This window comes from Xiphophorus couchianus, chromosome 2, assembly GCF_001444195.1.
Source record: "Xiphophorus couchianus chromosome 2, X_couchianus-1.0, whole genome shotgun sequence".
Taxonomy (NCBI): domain Eukaryota; kingdom Metazoa; phylum Chordata; class Actinopteri; order Cyprinodontiformes; family Poeciliidae; genus Xiphophorus; species Xiphophorus couchianus.
Window position 1 is genome coordinate 2,194,626 of NC_040229.1, and position 21,820 is coordinate 2,216,445.

The window sequence follows — 21,820 nt, forward strand, 5'->3', positions numbered from 1 at the left end:
TATTTTTAAATCAATATGTGGTTTAAAAATTTCCTACTTATAACAACCTGATGACTGTCAGAAAATATCAGTAATTATCCTCAGTAAAGTATTTTATTTTGTATTTTAAAAACAATCTTTTTTCTTAAATAAAACATTTTATTATTAAGGACTTATTCAAAATATAATTTAGCAAAAGAAAAGAAAAAGATTTTTGGAGCATTTTGAATACTTGGAAATGCCATTCTCTATATAATTTTTTTCTGCATCTCTAATTAAATGATAAATATTATTATTATCTATTTGCTTTTTCTGCAGCCAGATTTGCTGAACTTTAAAAAAGGATGGATGACGAAGCTTTATGAGGACGGAGTGGTAAATTTGACTCATTAGCAGGATTAAATCTTTCCTGCTGCTTGACTGATTTAATGTAACCGGCTTTTAATTTCCAATTTAGTGGAAGAAACACTGGTTTGTGCTGACGGACCAGAGCCTGAGGTTCTACAAAGATTCGATTGCTGAGGAGGTGAGGAGTTTTGTTGTTCTTTAAAGCTGAATTAAAGAGGCAGTGTCATGTAAAATGGATTTTTTATTTAGCTTTAAATCATGTTTTAATATTTTTCCCTCATCAAAAACAAACATGAAGTGTTTATTTGATTCTTTCATGCATGTTTGAGAAATCCTTTAATCTTCATGGCAACCAAAAACCTGGGTGGACCTAGCCCCGCCTTCAAGGCGTAGCTCCTCCCCATCTCAGCTCCTTCAGACTAGCCAGCAGCAATTAGCAAACAGCTGCTGAGCTCATTACAGGAGCTGCTGCTCAGAGCAACGCTGGTAAGAAAAGGGTTAATAGAGGAGCCATGTTTGGATGACTTCCTGGAGGCGGAGCTTCAGAGAGAGCAGGAGTTCTTAAAGAGACAGGCCCAATTTCAAAATGTTAAATCCGGAAGTCACATTTGATATATTAACTGAAGGTAACAACAGCTGTGTTTCCATTGACCATATAGTTGCGCAATTCGACTTTATGAAAATAAATTTGCTTAATGGAAAAATGTTAATTTTGAAAAAAACTTTTTGGCGCTAAGACGAGGTGTTTCTTTTGGCCAGGTAAATTTGGTTTATTTTATAAAACTGTAATGAAAAACTTTCTTCGTATCACACGAGTCACATGATCAACAACCAGATGTTACTACTGGTGGAAACCAAGAAGAAGACGACAGGACGTGCAGCATGTTTTTAATGATCAAAGTTATTCTTGTGTGATTTTAATTTCAATTTTTGTTTAATAGAAACACTGCAATGGTAACATTAGTAGAATATCAACAAATATTTTAACTAATTTGTAATAGAAATGCAGCTGCTGTTGATTGCACTATTAAAATTAGTGGGTTGGAAATGAAGCCACGATCATATGCCCGGGCTGTTACAGAAGCAAACAATACCGAAGAAAGGGATGAAGAGCAAGGAACTTTTGAAAAACAGATAATATCATTCTTCAGCAATAAGGGAATCAGCATTGATAATAATGGCATTGAAGCTTGCCATCCAATTCCACAAAAAAACAAAGGACTTAAACCAGCTATTGTAATGAGATTTACAAACAGGAAACACAAAAATGAACTCTTAAAACAAGGAAGGAAATTAAAGGGAACCAATGTTTATATAAAACAGTATCACCTGAAACCAGTAGACAAAATTGAAATTAAGGAAATAGTTAATCAATGTAACAATAAAAAATCAATGGACTGGAAGGACATTAACATGTCACTTATAAAACAGATAATTGATGATGTGGCAGATCCTCTAACTTACATCTGCAACCTGTCATTCATTTCTGGAACATTTCCAAATGCAATGAAAATAGCGAAGGTTATTCCTCTATTTAAATCTGGAGATAAGAATATAATTAGCAACTATAGACCAGTGTCACTTCTCTGTCAATTTTCAAAAATACTAGAAAAAGTTTTTAGTAAAAGGTTGGATAATTTCATTGAAAAGCAAAACATTCTGACTGATTGTCAGTATGGTTTTAGAGAAAAAAGATCAACTTCGATGGCACTGATGGCATTAACAGAAGAAATTATAGACAATATGGATAAAAAGAAATGTGCAATTGGTGTATTTCTGGATCTCAAAAAAGCTTTTGATACCATTAATCATGACATGTTATTAAAAAAACTGGAAAGGTATGGCATTAGAGGGGTGCCATTAAACTGGATTAGGAGCTACATTGGAGATAGGAAACAATTTGTAGAATTAGATGGTCAGAAATCAGATGTACTCAACATAACCTGTGGAGTTCCGCAGGGATCAGTTTTGGGACCCAAATTATTCATTTTGTATATAAATGACATAGTTAAAATATCAAATCTTATAAAATATATTATATTTGCAGATGATACAAGTATCTTCTGTACCGGAGAAAACATTCAACAACTCTCTAAAGTGATCAACACAGAAATAGAAAAATTACAGCATTGGCTCAAAAACAATAAATTATTTGTAAATTTAGATAAAACCAAATTTATGATATTCGGAAACAATAAAAAACAGGAAAATAATCCAATTAAAATATCAATTGACAGTGTTAATTTAGAAGAAGTACATGAAATAAAATTCTTGGGTGTCACATTAGATAATAAATTCAGCTGGAAACCACACATCGGACAAGTAAAATCTAAAATAGCCAAGAGTGTTGCTGTTATAAGAAGAATTAACTTCGTACTAGACTATAAATCTTTGTTTATTCTATATAATACACTCATTGCACCACACCTGACATATTGTGTGGAAGTCTGGGGGAATACATACAAAACAAATTTACAGCAATTATACCTCTTACAAAAACAATCCATCCGAATATTACATAAAGTGGGATACTGGGAACACACAAACCAGTTATTTATTAAATCAAATATACTGAAATTCTGGGACCTGGTAACATTTAAAACGACACAATTCATGTTTAAGGTCAGACATCAAAAACTTCCACACAGTATACAGGAAATGTTTGCTGACAGAGAGGGTGGGTATTATCTAAGAGGTGAAGGATATTTTAAAAAACAACATATTAGAACAACAAGGAAGAGTTTTTGTTTATCTGTGTGTGGAGTAAATGTCTGGAATGGATTGAATGATGAGTTAAAACAAATTACAAATGTAAACCAATTTAAAAAGCTGATTAAAGCAGAGCTCATTTCAAAATATGCTGTATAAGATGTTTAATATCCAATAGGCTATAATGTAATTGATGATATAAATAGTACTTAAAATAATTTTGTATAGTTATACATGATGGAAAAATGGAAAAAATTTTCTTTTTGATGTTATGACAGTTCATTGTAAATACATTGACAAGTAGGAAAGGGGCAGGACATTATAAGATGTATCTTCTACCTGCTCCTTTTCGAACAGAAAAATTTTGCATGTCACATGGGCATAATAATTTGTTTCATATTTTATTTCTTAAGTTGTTTCATTCCATTTATTTATTTTATTTTCTTTTTGATTGTTTTAAAGTCTGTTCGAAATAAATAAATAAAAAAAAAATAAATAAATAAACACGACACTGCCCCTTTAAGCCCTAAAATGTTAATTCTCTCCTGATTTTGACCTGTATTCTTTCAGGCCTCGGAGCTGGATGGCGAAATCGACCTATCCACATGTTACGATGTCAAAGAGTTTCCCGTCCAGAGGAACTACGGCTTCCAGATCCTTGTGAGTGTTGATGTTTTTCCATCGTTTCTGATGTGGCGTCATTAATCTGAACATGAATCTGCCCGTCTATAAACAACCCCAGACTCCTCGTGGTTCGGCTCTGGGTATCAGGCTTCCTCGCTGCTTATTGTCTGACATGGAGGATGGCACTTTGGTTTGTCATCTCTGTGACATCAGTGTGTTTTAAATTAGATGCAGCCGTCGCCACCTCTTCCCCTCTTAATCCGCGCAACCAGACCCGTCTTTGTTTATAGTCCTGCTGCCTCACATGAGGAGCCGGATTAAAAACATTCAGAGGGAATCCAATTAATCATAATTCAGTGGAGCAAAAATACCAACAAGGTCGCCCATTTGGTAGCGTTAGTCTGGAGGAGGGCTGGCCGTTAAATCGGTTTTATTGGTTCATGGAATTTTTGGTTTTTCAAGATTTAATTTTTAGAAAATTTTATTTTAATCATCTTGAATTCAACTTTTTTTTCCACCGAATTCTGACTTTTCCTTAAGCGTTCAGACTCTTCTGAGCTCAAAGATCAGAAAATGTCTTAATTCTGAGAAAAAGTCAGAATTACACTAAAGATCATGGAATTCTAAAACATGTACAGATGTTTTTTCATTTTCTCTAATCCTTTTCTGTAGAAACTAGATATTTTCATAAACTTCATAAAAAACAGACATATTTTACTGTTAGTTAACTTTGCCTGTTTTGGATCAGTTAGAATTACTAAAACTGTGTTATGTGAAACATAAAATTTTGTCATATCCTACCTTCTCGCTGCTGTAGAAAGCTGAATACTATAACAAGACATTATTAATAGCATTAATACATAATATGATAGTGAACTGAAACTACCTTCTTTAGTTCATCTGTTTTTATTTTATCTCCAAATTCACCCTAAATGCTTTAAAACTGTTTAATTTTACTGTTTCATGCGGTAACATGTTTTTTGTGTTTTCTCGTCTGCAAACATCCGAAATGTGTTTTCTGATGAAACGCTGTTCCTGTTCCCAGTGTAAGGACGGCGCCTGCACGCTGTCCGCCATGACCTCCGGGATCCGTCGCAACTGGATCCAGGCCATCATGAAGAACGTCCGACCCACCGTCGCCCCTGACGTCACCCGGTAATCCCCGGTCGGGGTCAACGCCGGCAGACTCTTGATTTATCTAAACGCCCGTCTCCTGCCCCTCCTCACCCGCTCTCCCCTTCTTTCTCTTCCTGCTCTTCCGGTGTTTTCTGCCCGCTTCCAGGAAAAACATCTCTCTGAAACTGTCCGTTCTGAAGCCCAGGTTGGAGCGCTTGTGTGTTGAATTTCAAGCCATGATGTAATCGCTCAGCAGTGTCCGTCCCGGCGTGCTTGTGGTCATGTGACTCAGTCATGTTGTGCTTCAGTAGAGGCCAGAATAAAACTGATGCTGCAGAAATATCTGCAGAGCAAACAGTCGGTTATCTCTGCAGTTCTCTGGAAACACAGACAAATCTATTATATTATTACATTATATTACATTTATCTTCTTTATGATGCAGTACTAGGGCCAGTATAGGAAAAAAATATATAATAATTATGAGAATAGAGTCATAATATTACCAGAATAAAGTTGTTATCATACAAGAATAAATTTGTATGATATAAAGTCATAATATTACGAGAATAGTTGACTATCAGAATAAGGTCATGATGACATTAAAGTCATGATAATACTAGAATAATATTCTTAATGAGAATAAAGTAAAAATATTACTAGAATAAAGTTGGAATAACACAAGAAAAATGTTATATTGGGAAAAACACCATCAGTCATAATATGATAAAACACAATAAAGTCGTAATAATGAGGAATTTTATTATAATATTCCAAGGTCAAAGTTGTACAACAGTAAAGTCATAAAATGACCAGAATAACTACTTACACAAAATAAAGCCGTAATAATGAGAATAAAGGATCGAATTTGAACAAAGTAAAGTCGTAATTATATGAGAAGAAAGTTCTAGTAGTACAAGAACAGTCATAATGTGATAAAAATTATACTAATAATGACGTAAGATTACCAGAATAAATATTTTACCTGTAAAAATATCAGAATAAAGTAAAAATATTAACAGAATAGTAATTAAAATACAACCAGAAAAGTTGGAATATTACGAGAAAATCAAATGAGATTAAACAGAAAGTTGTATGACAATAGTGGTAATAATACATAATATTACCGTAATAAAGTTGTATTCTGGTAACTTTCCATATCAATTCTCATAATATTATGATTTTATTCTTGCAATAATAATAATGATAATCTCTTAGTTTGTATGTTTGTCTCCAGGTCGTCTCTTTAATTCTTCCCTGCATAGAAAACTCACACCTTGTTGCTCCACTGTTAACCCCGGCCCATCTGACCTTTGACCTCACATTTAATGACCCATTTAAGCCGTGCTGATCTGGATTCTGTCTCGTTTCTCGCCAACACATCTGTTATCGGCTTACCGCCACCAGATTCCTCTCATTCTTCTTCTAGACACGATGTTTACGTTGACGCTTTTCTCAGATTTTCTGTGCTGCTTTCGTTGCTTCGCCTGTCTTATAAATGTTTCTAATACTTTGACTAGACTCTGTTTATGGTGGTGATTCAGGGTTTCTGCAGGTCACAATCAAAACAAAACATTTAGTTTCTACCAAAATCTGTGCAGCAATCCCTCCTGAACAAGCATGTGGCGACTGCATAAATATGCAGCAATTTGTCCACAGCAGCCATTATGCTACTGACAATGTAAACAAAGCAGAAATTCTTATCATGTGAATATTTTTATTTTAATTTAGCCAATTTTCTTCTGTACTTGCACATAAAGTAGTAAAAAATATATTTAAATACACCATAAATTTACAGGTTACATGTTAAAAAATTAGAATCTTATAGAAAAGTTGATTCATTTCAGTGATTTAATTCAAAGAATTTAAACTTGAATATCCCTTAGAAATAGATTTGTTCATTATGCCTGTAAATTTTTTATGTTTGTGGCTGACAAAGGGTTAAAAACCAAAAATTCAGTTTCTCAGATAATTTCAACATAATGCATTTTTTAATACTAACTGTAGACTGGCCTCTTTTAATACATTTGGTTTAAACAATGTCAATAAAGGAAACGATAAAATCAGTTCAAGGTTTAAATAAAGGATTATATGTGCTGCTTATTCTGGTTTAGGTGACTGGAATCATAATTGATTATGAAAAAGTTGTAAAAATCTTAAATCTCAGTTGGTCCTGCAGAAACTCTGTAAACGCACAGCTGGAAGAGGCCGAGATTTACGATGGCGTGTTGGAGCCACTGTAGATGAACCAAGGAGTGCATTTCTAACAAAAACTCAGACGTTTTTAGATTAATCTCGGATGTTTTCTATTAAAAAAAAGTAAAAAAAAAAAAAAGGAATTTTCCAATATAAAAAATCTAAAAAATCTTAGGAAAAACTCAGAAATTTTGTAGAAACAAGAAAATTCCTGTTTGAAAGTCTGAAAATTTGCTAAATAAAAATCTGAAATTTTGACAACTTTAGAAACTTGAAAAAAAAGTAGAAATTTCTGAGATTCAGAAATGAAAAAAAATTGACCGAAACTCAGGAAAAAGTTTTCCCCCCCTAGAAATTTAAGTTTTAACCATCAAAGTTTTTCTTTTGAAACTCAAATTTTGATGATTCTTTTTTTTCTGAGATTGATCTCAAAATTTTAGATTTTTTTTTTCTAGATTTCTACTCTTGGAAAAAAAGGTAGTTTTTTCCTCAAATTTCTCAGATTAATCTAATAATTTCAGAGTTTTTTTCAAGTAAATTTTAGATTTTTCAAACTTAGAAATGTTCTTGTTTTTTCTAGAAAGGCCATAAATTTGCCCCTTTTTTCTGTCTCTATGATGACTCTAATTCGCCATCATGTTTATTTCGACTGTATTTGAACTGATGCAGGTATAAAACTCTCCTCCATTAAATCTGTTTGTACTGTTTGTTGATCCAGATCCATCCCTGATGAAAACCTAAAGAGCCATGTGATGTTGGAGCCGTGTCAGGTGACCTCTGACCCCAAGTTGGACGACTCCAAGCAGTCGCCGGGCAGCAACGCCGCCACTCCTCCGTCTGAGCCGCGTAGGAAAGGAGTCCGCGAGCGCCGGCGAGAGGGCCGCTCCAAAACCTTTGACTGGACCGAATTCAAAATGGAGAGGAAGGAGAAGCCGGTAAAAGAACGAGCGGAAACGATTGACCTCAGCTCGGCGTTCTCCACCACCTCCTCCTACTCGCCCTCCTCCTCCGCCTCCTCGCTGGCCTCCTCGCCTGCGACTTCCTCCTCCCTGCAAACCTCGTCCGTATCAGCTCCGCCCCCTGCCGACGCAAAAGACGAGCCGTCCCCAGAGGAGCGAGGCAAAATGGACGTCGACCACAGGGCGGTCGGGCTGTGGGGCGCCGACGCGACAGACGGCGTCACTCCAAACATCAGACAGGAAATCGAACAGCGGTGGCATCAGGTGGAGACGACGCCACTGAGAGAGGAGAAGCAGGTGCCGATTTCCACGACTGCAGGAACCGCCGAGCGACTGCCGGCTAACGAGCGACTGCCGGCTAACGAGCGACTGCCGGCTAACGAGCTAGCCGCGCTGCTGGACAAGGAGGTGAGACTTTAACCACGGAAATATGACGAAACTACGACAATAAAGACATTATGAGAGTGAAGACATAATATTATGACTTCATTCTTGTACAACTTTATTCTCGTAATATTATCACTTTATTCTCATATTGGGATTTAAGTTATGTAATATTATGACTTTATTATCATACAACTTTATTTTTATAATTACTCATAAAATCACAAGAATAAAGTCCTTTATTCTAAAATAGTTTTTCCTTAGCTTGGCTCTGATACTCCGTCATAGTTTCCACTGTTTCCTGACACATTGTGAACATGTTATCTGTTCCTCTGAGCTGCAGAACAGCTATTCATTATTTAACTTATTAACTTTAAAATTGCGGCATTTTGCTTGAAAATGTTAATTAGGAACAATTAGAAACTACGACGGAAACTCTTGGTTCTGCTGGTTAAGCTGGAATAAATGGCCTGTGTCTTCCAGTTGGGACAGAAGCAGAAGGAGCTGGACCGACTGCAGGAGCAGAACAGTCTGCTAAAGGAGCAACTGGAGGACGCTCTGGGCCGGGAGCAAAGTGCCAGGGAGGGATACATCCTGCAGGTACGGATCGCTGCTTCAGCTGTTCACCAATTATCAGCCAGAAACATTTACAGGTTTTAAAACATCAGTTTCCCAATGACATGTCAAGTCTTCATTAATTTCTGGGAGTAAATGGAGTCATTTTCTTCAGAATTTTATTTATTTGGAAAAAGGTTTTATTAAAGGGGGTTGTTATGTATTTTCCAGGCACATGGTCCCATTTTATAACACAATCAAGTCACCTTCAGTTGTTATGAAAATGCCTTATATATCAGAAATTACTTTAAAACGTATGCTCCTTCAGAGTGAGCACAGGAGTACCTCAGGTTTGTGTACTCAGTCCTTGTTTGTTTTTCTCAGCTGAAACACAAAATTGATCTATTTAAAGTCACAGCATTCTGTATGTCCCAGGCACATACTGACATTTTACAGCAAAATCAAGTAATTCTTACATTCAGTTGTTGTAAAAAGTCTATGCATGTAAAAAATTACTTAGAAGTGTTTTGACTTCAGATGTCTTGAAATTGGCTCAAAGATGTTGCTTTGACATAATACCCACCCTCCTGGTGTGAGTTATTTTACTGAAAGTTATACGTATCCTAACGAACCCAGTGAACCAGCATTGCAATATGTAGTTTTAACAAATCTTTCTGTTGAAGAGACAGAACCCTGGTGAGGTTTTTTATACCTCATAATGTAAAATAAAAACTGTTTTTGTTACAAAATCTGCAGATTTTTGTGTGAAAGACGAGTATATTTTTTGAAACCAATCTACTAATGGGAGTTGTTGCTTAATCTCTTGAACTGAAATGCACGGTTGAGGTGTTTTTTGAAGCATGAGTTTTCACTAACTTGTTCTAATCGAGTTTCACATCTCCTGGGAAAATAACTGATTTGATTTGTTGAGTTTAAGGTAAGAATCTTGATCAGTAAGCTTCGTGCTGTGCTTTTTCCTTCTGTCTGCGTGTGTGCTTCCCAGCTCGGTTTCTGCATGCTTTTTAATGTGTTTTCACTTTTTTATTCCGGCAGTTTTTTTTTCAGAAACTCTATGTTAGCACCCCATTAAGTCTGAAAGGATGTAGTTCTTTGAGGTTTTTCTCTTTTTTCAAGTGAACCCTGAAAAAGCACAGTGGAAGCTTGCTAAAAAAACTTCAAATAAACAGGAATATTCACAAGAAAGGAGAAAACTTATTTCTCTGCTAATCCCTGAGATGTGGTTCTCTATAAATGGTGGGTAAGATAGGGCAATGTCATTAATGAAAATGTCTCATGATCTTTTCAAGAGTGCAACGCCACCTTCCTCATCACCACGCAAAGTGCCATGGCAACAGTTACACAAGCTCAACCAAGACTTGCAGGGCGAGCTGGAGTCCCAAAAGCGCAAGCAGGATCTCGCTCAGCAGCAGATCCGGACATTAAGGCGAAGCTACACCGAAGCTCAGGATGCCGTAGACCGCCATGAGACCGACATTCAGGCTCTGCAAACCAAACTTGCATCTGCAATGGCGGAAATCGTAGCGAGTGAACAAGCTGTGGCTCGAATGCGCAACGAGCTGAAACTGGAACAGGAGCGCTCAAAGGAACAAGAGGAGGAATACGGCCGCAACGAAGCCACCTTGCGAGCCCAGCTGAAGGATAGCGAAGACAGACTCCGGGAGGTTGAAGCAAGCCTTTTGGAGAGGAACCAGGCCCTCAGGCACCTGGAGCGCCAGCAGGCTCTGCAACGAGATCATGTGAAAGAGATACAGAGGTTGCAAGAGAGGCTGCAGGAGGTTGTGGCTCGGCTAGCCGCTACTGAAGAGGGCCAGGCGCTAAAGGAGGAGCGGTTGAGGAATGAGCAGCAGATCATGCAAGAGAAACATGAGAGAGAGAGGCAGAACCTGAGCAGAAGATTGGCAGAGGCCGAATCTGCACAGAAGGAAGTAGAAGACAGGTTGTTGGAGGCTGAGCAACAGGTTGAGGCCTTGCTTAGAGGGAGGCGGGCATCAGGTGGGAAGGAGCACAAGGAGGAAATGTTGAAGCTGCAGGAGCAGCTAGATCTGAAGACGGACAGGATGGAAACGCTGAGGGAAAGTGTGCGAAGGTTGGAGGAGGAGAAAGGCCAGCTGACCTGTCGCTGCCAGGAGCTTCTCAACCAGATCACAGAGGCAGACCGCGAAGTGAACAAGCTACGCAATCGTCTGGAAACCGAGGAAGCAGATTACTACACCCTAGAGCATTCATATGAGCGTGCTACACAGGAGTTTCAGAAGATGAGCCAGTTTCTCAGAGAAAAAGAAGAGGAGATCAAGCAGACTAAAGAGATGTATGAAAGGCTGATGGAGCGTAAAGAGGCAGACCTTAAAGAGGCTCTGGTCAAAATGACTGCGCTTGGCAGCAGCTTGGAGGAAACTGAACAGAAGCTGCAAGCTAAAGAGGTTCTTCTTTGTCAAATGAGTCAAAGTCTCATCAGTAAGACTGAGCCTTGCGGTGCTGAAGAAGATCTGCAAGCCAAACTTGTTGTTGCAGAGGACCGCATTGCAGAGTTGGAGCAGCACCTGATTGCCCTGCAGCTGGGCTACGCAGACCTCTGCTTGGAAAGGAAGCAACTCTCAGACCAGGACAAAACTGGAACAGTTAAAACATCATCTCCCTTGTCGTCAAGAACAGACCTGTCCACAGATGACTCTTCCAATATGGAGAGCTCCTCTGATGATAAAGAATCTGAAGCAAAGAGACCAAGGATCCGATTTTCAAGTATTCAGTGCCAAAAATATGTTGGTCCTGAAGTTGTAGACGCCAGTCAAACAAGTTCAGCTGACGAAGACATCTCTGACATTGCGCTCTCGCACACTAGTGACCCAGAGAAGTTCATTGCCATCATACACGCACTAGAAACAAAACTGCTCACCACTGAGGATAAGCTGAGAAATCTCACGCAGAATGTTGTCGTCCAACGGCCCATAGAACCCGGAGATGTCTCCAATACCGATCCAAAGTTGTCGGAAAGCGTGCCTTGCTCCCCAGAGGAGATTAACAGTGTTGAAAGTGAAACAAGGAGTAGTTCTGCTCTCGAGCATTATAGCAAAGCCTTAGTGTATGTTGAAAATGGGCGCGAGAAAGTTAGGGCGATGCTAAGTGGCTCCCATGGTACCACTGATTTACAGCTGCAGTCTCTTTCAGAAATAGAGAGTGATTTATTTAGTGCCTCTTTGCACATCCGACAAGGTCAGAAGACGTTGGACGAGCAGTCACCGGTTGCTCAAACCCCAGAGACCTTAGACAAGGAGTCCCGGCTCCTCTTTGCCAAAACGTTGTCCTTTGAAGCTGCCGTTTTGAACAAAATGGCTTTGCTGATACAAACCTCGAAGTCTGACCTTTTGCAAGCTCTTGTTGAGATATGGCAAGACTTGGAGCATGTCAAAACAAGTGAACAGGATTGCTTGGCGATAGTTTACGCGGATGTCTTGACCAGGAAGCTGATGTTAGAAAGTACATTCTGGAAGGACCTTGAGAAATCTGAGGCTGATGCTGCTGGAATCAAAGAGATTGAAGCTGAAACCGTCACAATCAACACCTTCCTCAAAGCAGAAATCACTTACTCAATGGAAAACCTTAAACTTTGCTACGAGGAGAAATTCAAACTACTCAAAAGACAGTTGGCTGACGCCCAGTTTAGACTCAATCAAAGGGAAACGGCTCTTAAAGCAATTATTGATGCTTCAAAAACGCCTGATTTAAAATCTGTTATCAAGGATGTGAAACAGGACCTCAGTATTGGCAAACAGAAGTTGGCTGACATTCGCCCCCCTGAACTCGCTCCCTACATGGAGCAGATTGAAGTAGAGGAAGCTAGAGATTTGGCTGAGGAAGTCGTTGATAGACACTTGGCAAGTGTGATGCCATATGGCGGTCAGTCTATTGAATCCTTTCAAAACGCTCATGACTACCTAGCTAACGAGCTCCAAAGACAAGCAGGTATCCTGCAAAGGTACGCAGAGGAGATAGAAAGCAGTGGAAGCCATCCTGCACTGTCTAAAATGATCCAGGCGGTTTTAGGACACCAAACATCCCATAATGTCATAAGTACCTCTCTTTGCATGCGAGAAGCCCTCATTCAGGCTCAGGTGGCGTACGTGGCATGCAGGCTGCGGGCCAATCACGAGCAGGAGCTAGGCATGTGTAGGCAAACCAGTCAGGATATGGAAGCTCTGGTGCAGCAGCATTCATTCAAAGTTGCGAAAATTCAAGAAAAATACGACGTTTCTTTGCGACAGGAGCAAGAGAACTTCTCCCAAACTATGATTGCTCTCCAGAGAGAGAACGAAACCCTGAAAAGTGAGCTCAGTGAACGCATTAACCAGCTCACCCTTCAGCAGGAGCAAGTGTCTCTCCTGGAGGATCGTTTCCAGAAGGAGACCGAAGAGCTGAAGGAGAAGTGCCAAAGCGAGCTCAGTCAAGAGGAGCGTTGCCGCGCCTCAACAGAGCTGGCGCTCATAGAGACGGCCGCCGACAGCCAGAGAAAGCTCGAGGTTCTACTGGCGGATATCGACAGCATGGAGGAGCGTCACAACCGTCACGTTAGGAAGCTGGAGGAACAGTTCAAAGACCGGATCATGGAGCTCCAGCATTTTCACAAAGAGGAGTTGGATAAGTTACATTCCCAGTATGTCGAAGGCTTTCAGAGTGCCAACAAACACTCGCCTCCCTGCAAAGAGGTCGAGTCTCGAATGGAAGAGGAAGACGAGGGGAAGAGGGCGGATGTGCCAAACGTGTCGGAGCTGGACTCCATGATGGTTCTGAAGGAGCGAATCCAGGAGCTGGAGACGCAGATGAATAGCATGAAGGACGAGCTGGAGAACAAGCACCTGGAAGGGGATGTGGCCAGCCTGAGAGAGAAATACCAGAGAGACTTTGAGAGTCTTAAGGTTTTTCTTCTTTCATTACATAAATTAAATATTTAAAGCAGAGAGAAGTAGACGGTTAGTGAGCTTTAGTGACATTTATTTTCCTGTTACTGGGAAATGGTGTGATTTTCTATTTTAAAAGTCTAGGTCAAATTCAATGCAGCTATGAATATTGGCGTGAAGTTAGACTTCCTTGCTCAGTCCATCCTGGTTGCTCCATTCAGACGCTCTAATGCTAAAAATTATTTCTCCCAGTCAGAAGTTCGGATGAAAATAGAAAAAAAAAGATGCTGAAAATAAACTTGAAACCATGCAGTTATGATACATAATCATTTCTATTATTATTTTCTGAGTTGCTGGTTCAGGCTGGATTTTGATGTTTTTGTTCATTTGACATCATGTTTTTTTCTTAAAGTTAATTGCCAAAAAAAATAATTATTCAAGTCAGAAAGAGTTGCTTACTGCAGCAGATTAATCCATATTTATTTGACAGATTACAGTTTGTTGATGTTGTTGATAATCACTTTTCTTGTGCAGTGTTGGTCATGGAGTACCACAAGCTTGTGTGCTCAGACAACTTCTCTTTCCTATAAACACACCTTCATTTAGTAAACGTTTTAATCAGCTGTAAATATCCATTTAACCTTTCAAATCCAGTTAGTTGATCATAATTGGAGAATATCTTAGACATAAAATCCTGTTAATTGTTTCCTATTGGCATTAAATTGTCAACTTAATTGACTGTTTTATGTTATAAATTGAATTGGACTTTTGATTGTATTGGGTTGATTTGAATGGAAATTGGATATGAATTGGACCTGTCTGTGAATTGGTGTTAAGTAAATAAAATGAATTGGACTGAAAGGTGGATTGGTTCCCAACATGAGGAGAAGTGAATATTTTGTTGATATTGGACTATAAATGTTTTGTTTTCTAATCTGTGGAAGCTGCATCTGACTGAATAATCAGCCAAACAAAGAAGATTTTAACAGAAAACCAGGAGAAATCTATGATAGACTGGATGGAGCAAACAAAAACTGTTTTATTTTTACCAAACTTTTGTCATTTCTACTTGGCATTAAAAGCCATACCATTTCCCACATCCATATATGGCAAAAAGTAGTCTTTGTGTAAAAATTCAAGTCTTCTGGGCAACAGCTTCACTGCTTTAACTTGCTCTACTAACGTAGCTGAGCTTTAGATAATCTTCTTTCCTTCTGACACCGATTTCTGCATGCAACCTAGACGTCGAACTTAATGCGTAGCCACAAGTAAATCACATCTCAGGTGATGAAACGCACAGACAAATAGCAGACTGAAACATAAAATGCTGGGCCTTTTCTTTCCCTAGGCGACATGCGAGCGAGGCTTTGCTGCAATGGAAGAAACCCACCAGAAGGTGGTGGAAGACCTCCAGCGGCAGCACCAGCGGGAGATTTCCAAACTCATGGAGGAGCGAGAGAGACTGCTGGCTGAAGAAACCGCTGCTACTATTGCTGGTAAGAAGTCGGCTAATAATCACGCTTATTTTGTGTTAAGCTGGGCAGAGATTAAATACGTTTCTTCGATGTAGCTATTGAAGCGATGAAAAACGCACATAAGGAGGAACTGGAGAAGAACCAGCGCTCCCATCTGAGCGGTCTGAACTCTGATATCGACGAGCTCCGCCTGCAGTACGAGTACGTTCCAGTACCTGAACTGATTTAGCACTGCGCTAGAGATTTACAGCTGCAACGTAGTAAATTAAAATGTAATCACACTGCAAAAACACATATTACCAAGTATCTTAGGTCTGGTTTCAAGTGCAAATAACTTAGTTCACTTGAAATGAGACGAAACTAACTTACAAGTAACTTTTCAGCAAGATATAGAAGCATGTTTTAAGTTAATAATTCCTTAATATTGATGAAAAAGTGCTAGTTCCACTGGCAGCGTTGCCTAGCAACCCCAGCTAAGTCTGTCCCGTTACCTAGCAACCAAATTCTGGTTCTACTGGCGGATTATTTAACTTTAACAAGGAAAAAAATTTCTTGTTATAAGTGAAATAATCTCAACTTTTTGTCAGTGTTAAGGAATTATTATTAAAACAATCAGAAAAGTTACTTGTAAGTTAGTTTTGTCTTATTCCAAGTGTATTAAAATATTGGCAGTAAAAACTAAAACAAAAATACTTGGTAGATTTTTTAGTTTTTGCAGTGTAAAGAGTTAGAGAAATTACTAATTTAAGATTAATTATACTCAGATTGACATACCTCAAGCATTTATTTCAGTTAATTTTGATGATTATTGCTTACAAATTTTCCAAGAAAATGTGGATATTAAGTTAAAAACCTATAAGAAATTACCTTTACACACAGAAATGTTTTGTTGTGCTTGTTCATGTGACAAACATGCATGTGGAGGGAGTTGAGGTTAAAACTGTTGTCTGGTTGTTTAGGGAAGAGCTCCAGTCCATCCATAGAGAACTGGAGGTTTTATCCGAGCAATACTCCCAGAAATGTCTGGAGAACGCTCACCTGGCTCAGGCGCTGGAGGCAGAGAGGCAGGCCCTCCGGCAGTGTCAGAGAGAGAACCAGGAGCTAAACTCTCACAACCAGGTCAGCAACCCGCTCAAATCCAGAAACACGTCCCCGTCTGCTGGTCCAAAACGCCGGTTTCTGTCCTGCAGGAGCTGAACAACAGGCTGACCGCAGAAATCACTCGCATGCGCTCATGTTTCAGCGGGGAAACGGCTCTTTCTCCACTGACTCACGGCAAAGACGTTTATGAACTGGAGGTGGGTAAACCTGCGCTCACTAGCTGCGCACATCTGCCTGTTTACATCAGGAAACTTAGCACATGCACACAACGCTGGAGGAGAAAAAGACGATTCTTTTCCTCGCCATCCTTAAAACAATCCCGTTAACTAAATGAAACCTGGAGATGAAGGCATTAATAATTTAGCCCAGTGATCCACAGAAAGGGAAAAATGATGCGGAAAAACTCAAAAACAGTCATTAATCTTCTATTTTCTCTCTCTCCGTGTCAGCTACACTACACCAGACTCGTTGCCATAGCAACTGACAATAACGCCGCTAAAAGCTAAAAACATCAGGATTCAACATCAAACATTTCCCATACAAAGAACAGGACACTCAGTCCGTTACAGTTTTGCGATTATTAAGCGATCGCTGTGGTAGATTAGCTGATTTAACCACCGGTTCTACTTACGATCTGTCAGAGGTGGTGTTAAGGTTGCCTTTCTTTTTATTTTTTAACTGAACCCAAACACACAATTCCACAGCACATCTCCATGTTACAGTTATAATAGTCAAGCTAGCATAACTGAACTACTTCCCTTCTTAATTAAAGGTTTTTCCTGGCCTTATTATCTAATTGTCATAGAGTTGACTAGTAGCAAAGCAGTGTGTCCCTTTTTCTTTTGAGATTTAGCTCGTGATGTTAACTTGACGGCTAACACCAATGCTAGTCGTTGTTGGCTAGCAGCTTTTTGCCCTCCAGCGAAGAGAAGGGGTGGGATCTAGAGTGCGTCTATATTATGCTAATGTCAAAAAAACACAATTTCATAATGGAGGGGTTTCCATTAAATTAGAAATAGATAAATAAGCTTATTCATGCGATATTTTGGGCGTGCCGTGGTGCCGTAGGGGATAGTGCGACCCATGTTTGGAGGCCTCGAGTCCTCGATGCGGCTGTCGCGGGTTCGACTCCCAGACCCGGCGAGATTTGCCACATGTCTCCCCCCTCTCCTTCCCCCTTTCCTATCAGCCTACTTTCAAAAAATAAGGGACACTAGAGCCCACAAAAGACCCCCTGGAGGGGTACAAATATATATATATAAAAAAAAATGTATGCAGTAAGTCATTAAAATTCATAGCAGCGACGGATGTCAACAGAGACTACACTTATGATTAGCCGTAGCGCTAGCGCGCATCATCTTATTCAGGCGTTGGAGCGACAAACCGCGCTAGCGGCTACTTATACGGTGTTTTTGGGAAATGATAGTCGGCCATTTTACAGAAGAACAATGGATTCAGCACGTTCAATCAATACACAACATTTTATGATCTGTGAGCTGCACATTGTCTGAAAAAAACAATAAACTACAAACCATGAAGAAGACCACTTCCTGTCGTCTACTTCGTCGTTTCTGCCAGCAGTAACATCCAGCTGTTGATCATGTGACTCATGTGTTGTGAAAAAAGCGTTTAGTGAAATATATTTATTTTGACAAGGCTGAAAAACCACGAGCAACAACTTTTTATAAAAAATGTTTTGGTTTTTTCTTAATTGGTGTGTTTCCGTTTAGCAAATTTATTTTTGTAATTTCAATTTGTGTAATCCTTTTTGCTATGAAATCGCACACAGTGAGAACTTTTCTTCTTTAAAGGTACTGCTACGGATAAAAGAGTCAGAGATCCAGTATCTCAAGCAGGAAATCCACTCTTTGAAGGACGAGCTGCAGTCTGCTTTGAGGGTGAGTGAAACCAAAATGTTTACCGGAGGTTCACTTCTTTATAAACGCCTCGCTTGAACCCAACCGATTTCTCTGCCAGGACAAGAAATACGCCACGGATAAATATAAGGACATTTACACAGAGCTGAGCATTGTGAAGGCGAAGGCCGACTGTGATATCAGCAAGCTGAAGGAGAAGCTGCTCATGGCCACTGAAGCTTTGGGGGAGAGGAATGTTGACGACGCCGTTACATCCGGATACGGTTTGTTCAAACGTCTTCCTTACCTCCCAGTAAGACAAACTGAAGTTGTCTCAGTTGGTCTGGACCAGAGATGGAGACTCGAGTCGCTTTTAAATTAAAACTTTTTTATTTTTTTTCTTTAAAAGAAATTAAAAATGTATTATTTTTAAATTTGGACTCATGGTCGAGTCTTTGACCGTTTTCCCACCTGATAGCCCGGTACTCTCGGTTCAATTGGAGACTAAAACTGCAACATTTGTTGCAATTTCAGTTGGTTCTCTTTCACATTGCACTGAGTCAAACAAATCAAAACAATTGAGCAACCTGTTCCCCTCCTCACCTGTGGGGGCGCTGCCCCAAAAACCACTGAAGGAAATGACATAAAAAACCTCTGAAGAAGACACTTCCTTTCTCACAAAATGTAAATAAAAATGGAGTGCCCCCGTCAGATTTTAGTGGTTGTAGGATTTCTCTTTCGTTTATGGCAACACGACGACCCATTTCTCCTGTTAGCGCTAAGCTAGCATATTTGTTTTGGTTGTTTTTTATAGTTAAAATTTTGTTCAATATGTAATGAAATGGATATTATGAAAACAGAGATTAGTTTCTCGTATTTTTCTCGTATTTTATTTCATTTTTTCAGAATAATACAAAATAACCTTAAGCTACTTTATCATTACAAGGCTGAAAATGGCTGAAAATATCAAAATAAAAGCACTTCCTGTTTCAGTAACTCAAACATTTAGCACTTATTTATTTCTTCCACTTTGTCTCATTCATTATGTTGTAATTTATTCCTTTAATCTGAGCATGGTTAGTATATTAATATTTAATAGATAATATAAAACAGATAATCCACTAGTAAACATTAATGGGTTTTAATGTGTCCATAATTTTTCTTAAACTATAAATGTTTGTTTGTATAATAAATGCTAAATGATTAAAATTTAACTATTAATAAACACTAAAATTGACTAAATATCTAATTTACTGTTATGAACTGAGATATTTGTGGCTAATTACAGTTTTAATGTGTTTTAGACATCATGAAATCAAAAAGTAACCCAGATTTCATGAAAAAGGAAAAGTCAACACCCCCCAAGCAGCTGCGAGGCCTAAGGTCAAAGGTCAGTGATGTTGTTGTTGTTGTGTTGTTTAGTAGCTGATATTGTCTGTTTAGACGTTTCTGTGTTTTTTTAGTGTTTTTCCTCCCAGGCCGTAAAGTCTGGATGTTTTTAGCGCCGCTGCTGTAAGTTTGTCTGTTTTGTCCATCAGTCTGTCACTGAGCAGGTGTCATGGGACAGCTGACCCCCCGCTGGGGTCATCTCCCCCTGCAGCCGCTGCCTAAAGATGTGCTGTAGGTATTAGCATGACCGGAACTGACCTCGCCCTCACTTCCTTCCCTCACACTCACTTCCTTCCCTCACCCTCACTTCCTTCCCTTGCCCTCACTTCCTTCCCTCTCACTCGCTTCCTTCCCTCTCACTCGCTTCCTTCCCTCTACTCACAACTAAAGGCCTCTTTATAAAATATAACACTCAGAAAACTCAGTTTCTTTGTTTCCTTTCAGTTAACTGGATTCATATTTTTATTTATTTTTGCTCCATTCATTTTGTCGTTTTAGTAATAAATTAAACCAGAGAAACTTTAGTTTGTTTTTTTATTAAGTGGCAAACGAACACAAAGTTGTTAGTAATTCTGAAATGTAAAGAAAATGATGGATGATTTTTTTTTGTGTAAATGGTTTTCAGAAATAAAGAGCTGAAAAGTGTGGCATGCATTTGCATTTCCTTTGGCTCGATACTGTGACAGGAAAAGAAAATTGGGAGAATAAAGTTAACTATTACAACTTTTTAAATCTAAATATTATGACTTTATTCTTGTACAAATTAAATATGTGTCCTACAGCGTCACCATGAACTAATATTTATCAAAACTCAAAACATTTAATTCATTATTTTCATCAGATGTTATTAAGTTTGCATTTTAATTATTTAATTACATATTTAATAAATAGTAATTTATTTCATGGTGCATTTATTTATTGATTTGGTTTTTTTTTCCGTATGGAAGAAGTAAATTCACACTTTGTTCTTGTCTGTCACATAAAATCCCTGTAAAAATAAAAAATTAACCAAAGTTTCTGGTTCTAACAGTAGGTACGGGATGTTTACTGTTAGAGGTGATTTCTGTTTGTATGTTCATCAGTGAATTTTATTTAGAAATATTTAAACTGTCCATGCATTCTGTCCACAAATAAATAAAATGTGTTTGTTTTCTCACAGAGCCTGAAAGAGGGACTGACTGTGCAGGAACGCATGAAGCTTTTCGAGGCTAAAAACACCAGGAAGATTTAAATATGTGTAAAATCTCAAGTTTCCTCCCATTCTGGTCGGATGTGCCAACGAAAACATTCAAACCTGGAAATTTTAGCTTCCATTCCTCCCACTTCTCATGTTTTTACTGGATTAACTGGATCCAGATTATAAAACTCTGTACTTTTTTAAAAAGAAAAACAAACATCACACCCATAATTAAAGTTATAGGAAAAACAACAAAACACCAAGAATAATATCTACCAGTATAAATTATCTGCTGTATTTACAGTGTTTCTGTCTACTGGTTTTATTGTGTTGCACCAGTTGGGCTGTATGTAACTACTGGGGTTACTGTGTGTGTGTGGGAGTGTGTGTGTGTGTGTGTGTGTGTGTGACGGGGGAGCGCTCAGATTGCACTTACCACTGGACTACTTGAGGAAGCTTTGTGTTTTTATTTTTTTCATCTAAAATTGATGTAGTGACAAGCAATTGGTTTTTGCAGTGCATTCAGTGAAAAGTAGTTTGTTTGTTATGATGCACTGTAAAAACACAACATGTTACCGAATGTTTTGGGTTTAGTTTCTATTGCAAATATCTGAGTATATTTGAAAATTACAAGTAACTTTTCAGCAGGAAATAAAATCTTATTTTATGTAAATAATTCCTTAATATTGATGAAAAAAATTCCAGTTCCACTGGCAGATTATCTGACTTATGGGAAAATGTCTTGTTATAAGTGAAATAATCTGTAAGTAGAACTTTTTATAATCAAGATTAATGAATTATGTACTTAAAACAAGCTTTTTTCTTTTGGAAAAGCGACTCGAGGGATTTTTTTCTTCTTTGAAGTTTACTGAGATATTTGCAGAGCAGAAGCCAAACCTAAAATACTTGATAAAATGTTTATCTGCAATGAGGGGTTTGTACACTGCAAAAACACAATTTTACTGAGTATTTGTGTCTATCTTCTAGCACAAACATCTTAGTTCATTTGTAATAATACAAACTAACTTACATTTAACTGTT

General features: G+C 38.5%; 1 protein-coding gene across 9 annotated transcripts in view; it reads left to right on the forward strand.

Moving 5' to 3' along the window:
* Positions 1 to 21,820, forward strand: part of LOC114161362 (myosin phosphatase Rho interacting protein) — a 61,249-nt gene extending 39,429 nt beyond the window's left edge. For 5 of the 9 annotated variants that reach the window (XM_028044603.1, XM_028044652.1, XM_028044637.1 and 2 more), the window contains 16 exons: positions 298 to 354; positions 437 to 505; positions 3,607 to 3,696; positions 4,706 to 4,815; positions 4,943 to 4,981; positions 7,689 to 8,337; positions 8,797 to 8,913; positions 10,176 to 13,799; positions 15,130 to 15,277; positions 15,352 to 15,457; positions 16,216 to 16,375; positions 16,447 to 16,554; positions 18,169 to 18,255; positions 18,335 to 18,497; positions 19,518 to 19,603; positions 20,762 to 21,820. In XM_028044603.1, coding sequence (XP_027900404.1) covers positions 298 to 354; positions 437 to 505; positions 3,607 to 3,696; positions 4,706 to 4,815; positions 4,943 to 4,981; positions 7,689 to 8,337; positions 8,797 to 8,913; positions 10,176 to 13,799; positions 15,130 to 15,277; positions 15,352 to 15,457; positions 16,216 to 16,375; positions 16,447 to 16,554; positions 18,169 to 18,255; positions 18,335 to 18,497; positions 19,518 to 19,603; positions 20,762 to 20,833 — 5,685 coding nt within the window. In that variant the 3' untranslated portion in view covers positions 20,834 to 21,820. Of the gene's footprint in view, positions 1 to 297; positions 355 to 436; positions 506 to 3,606; positions 3,697 to 4,705; positions 4,816 to 4,942; positions 4,982 to 7,688; positions 8,338 to 8,796; positions 8,914 to 10,175; positions 13,800 to 15,129; positions 15,278 to 15,351; positions 15,458 to 16,215; positions 16,376 to 16,446; positions 16,555 to 18,168; positions 18,256 to 18,334; positions 18,498 to 19,517; positions 19,834 to 20,761 lie in introns of all 9 variants that reach the window. The other 4 variants (XM_028044613.1, XM_028044622.1, XR_003599003.1 and 1 more) reach the window with 4 other exon arrangements.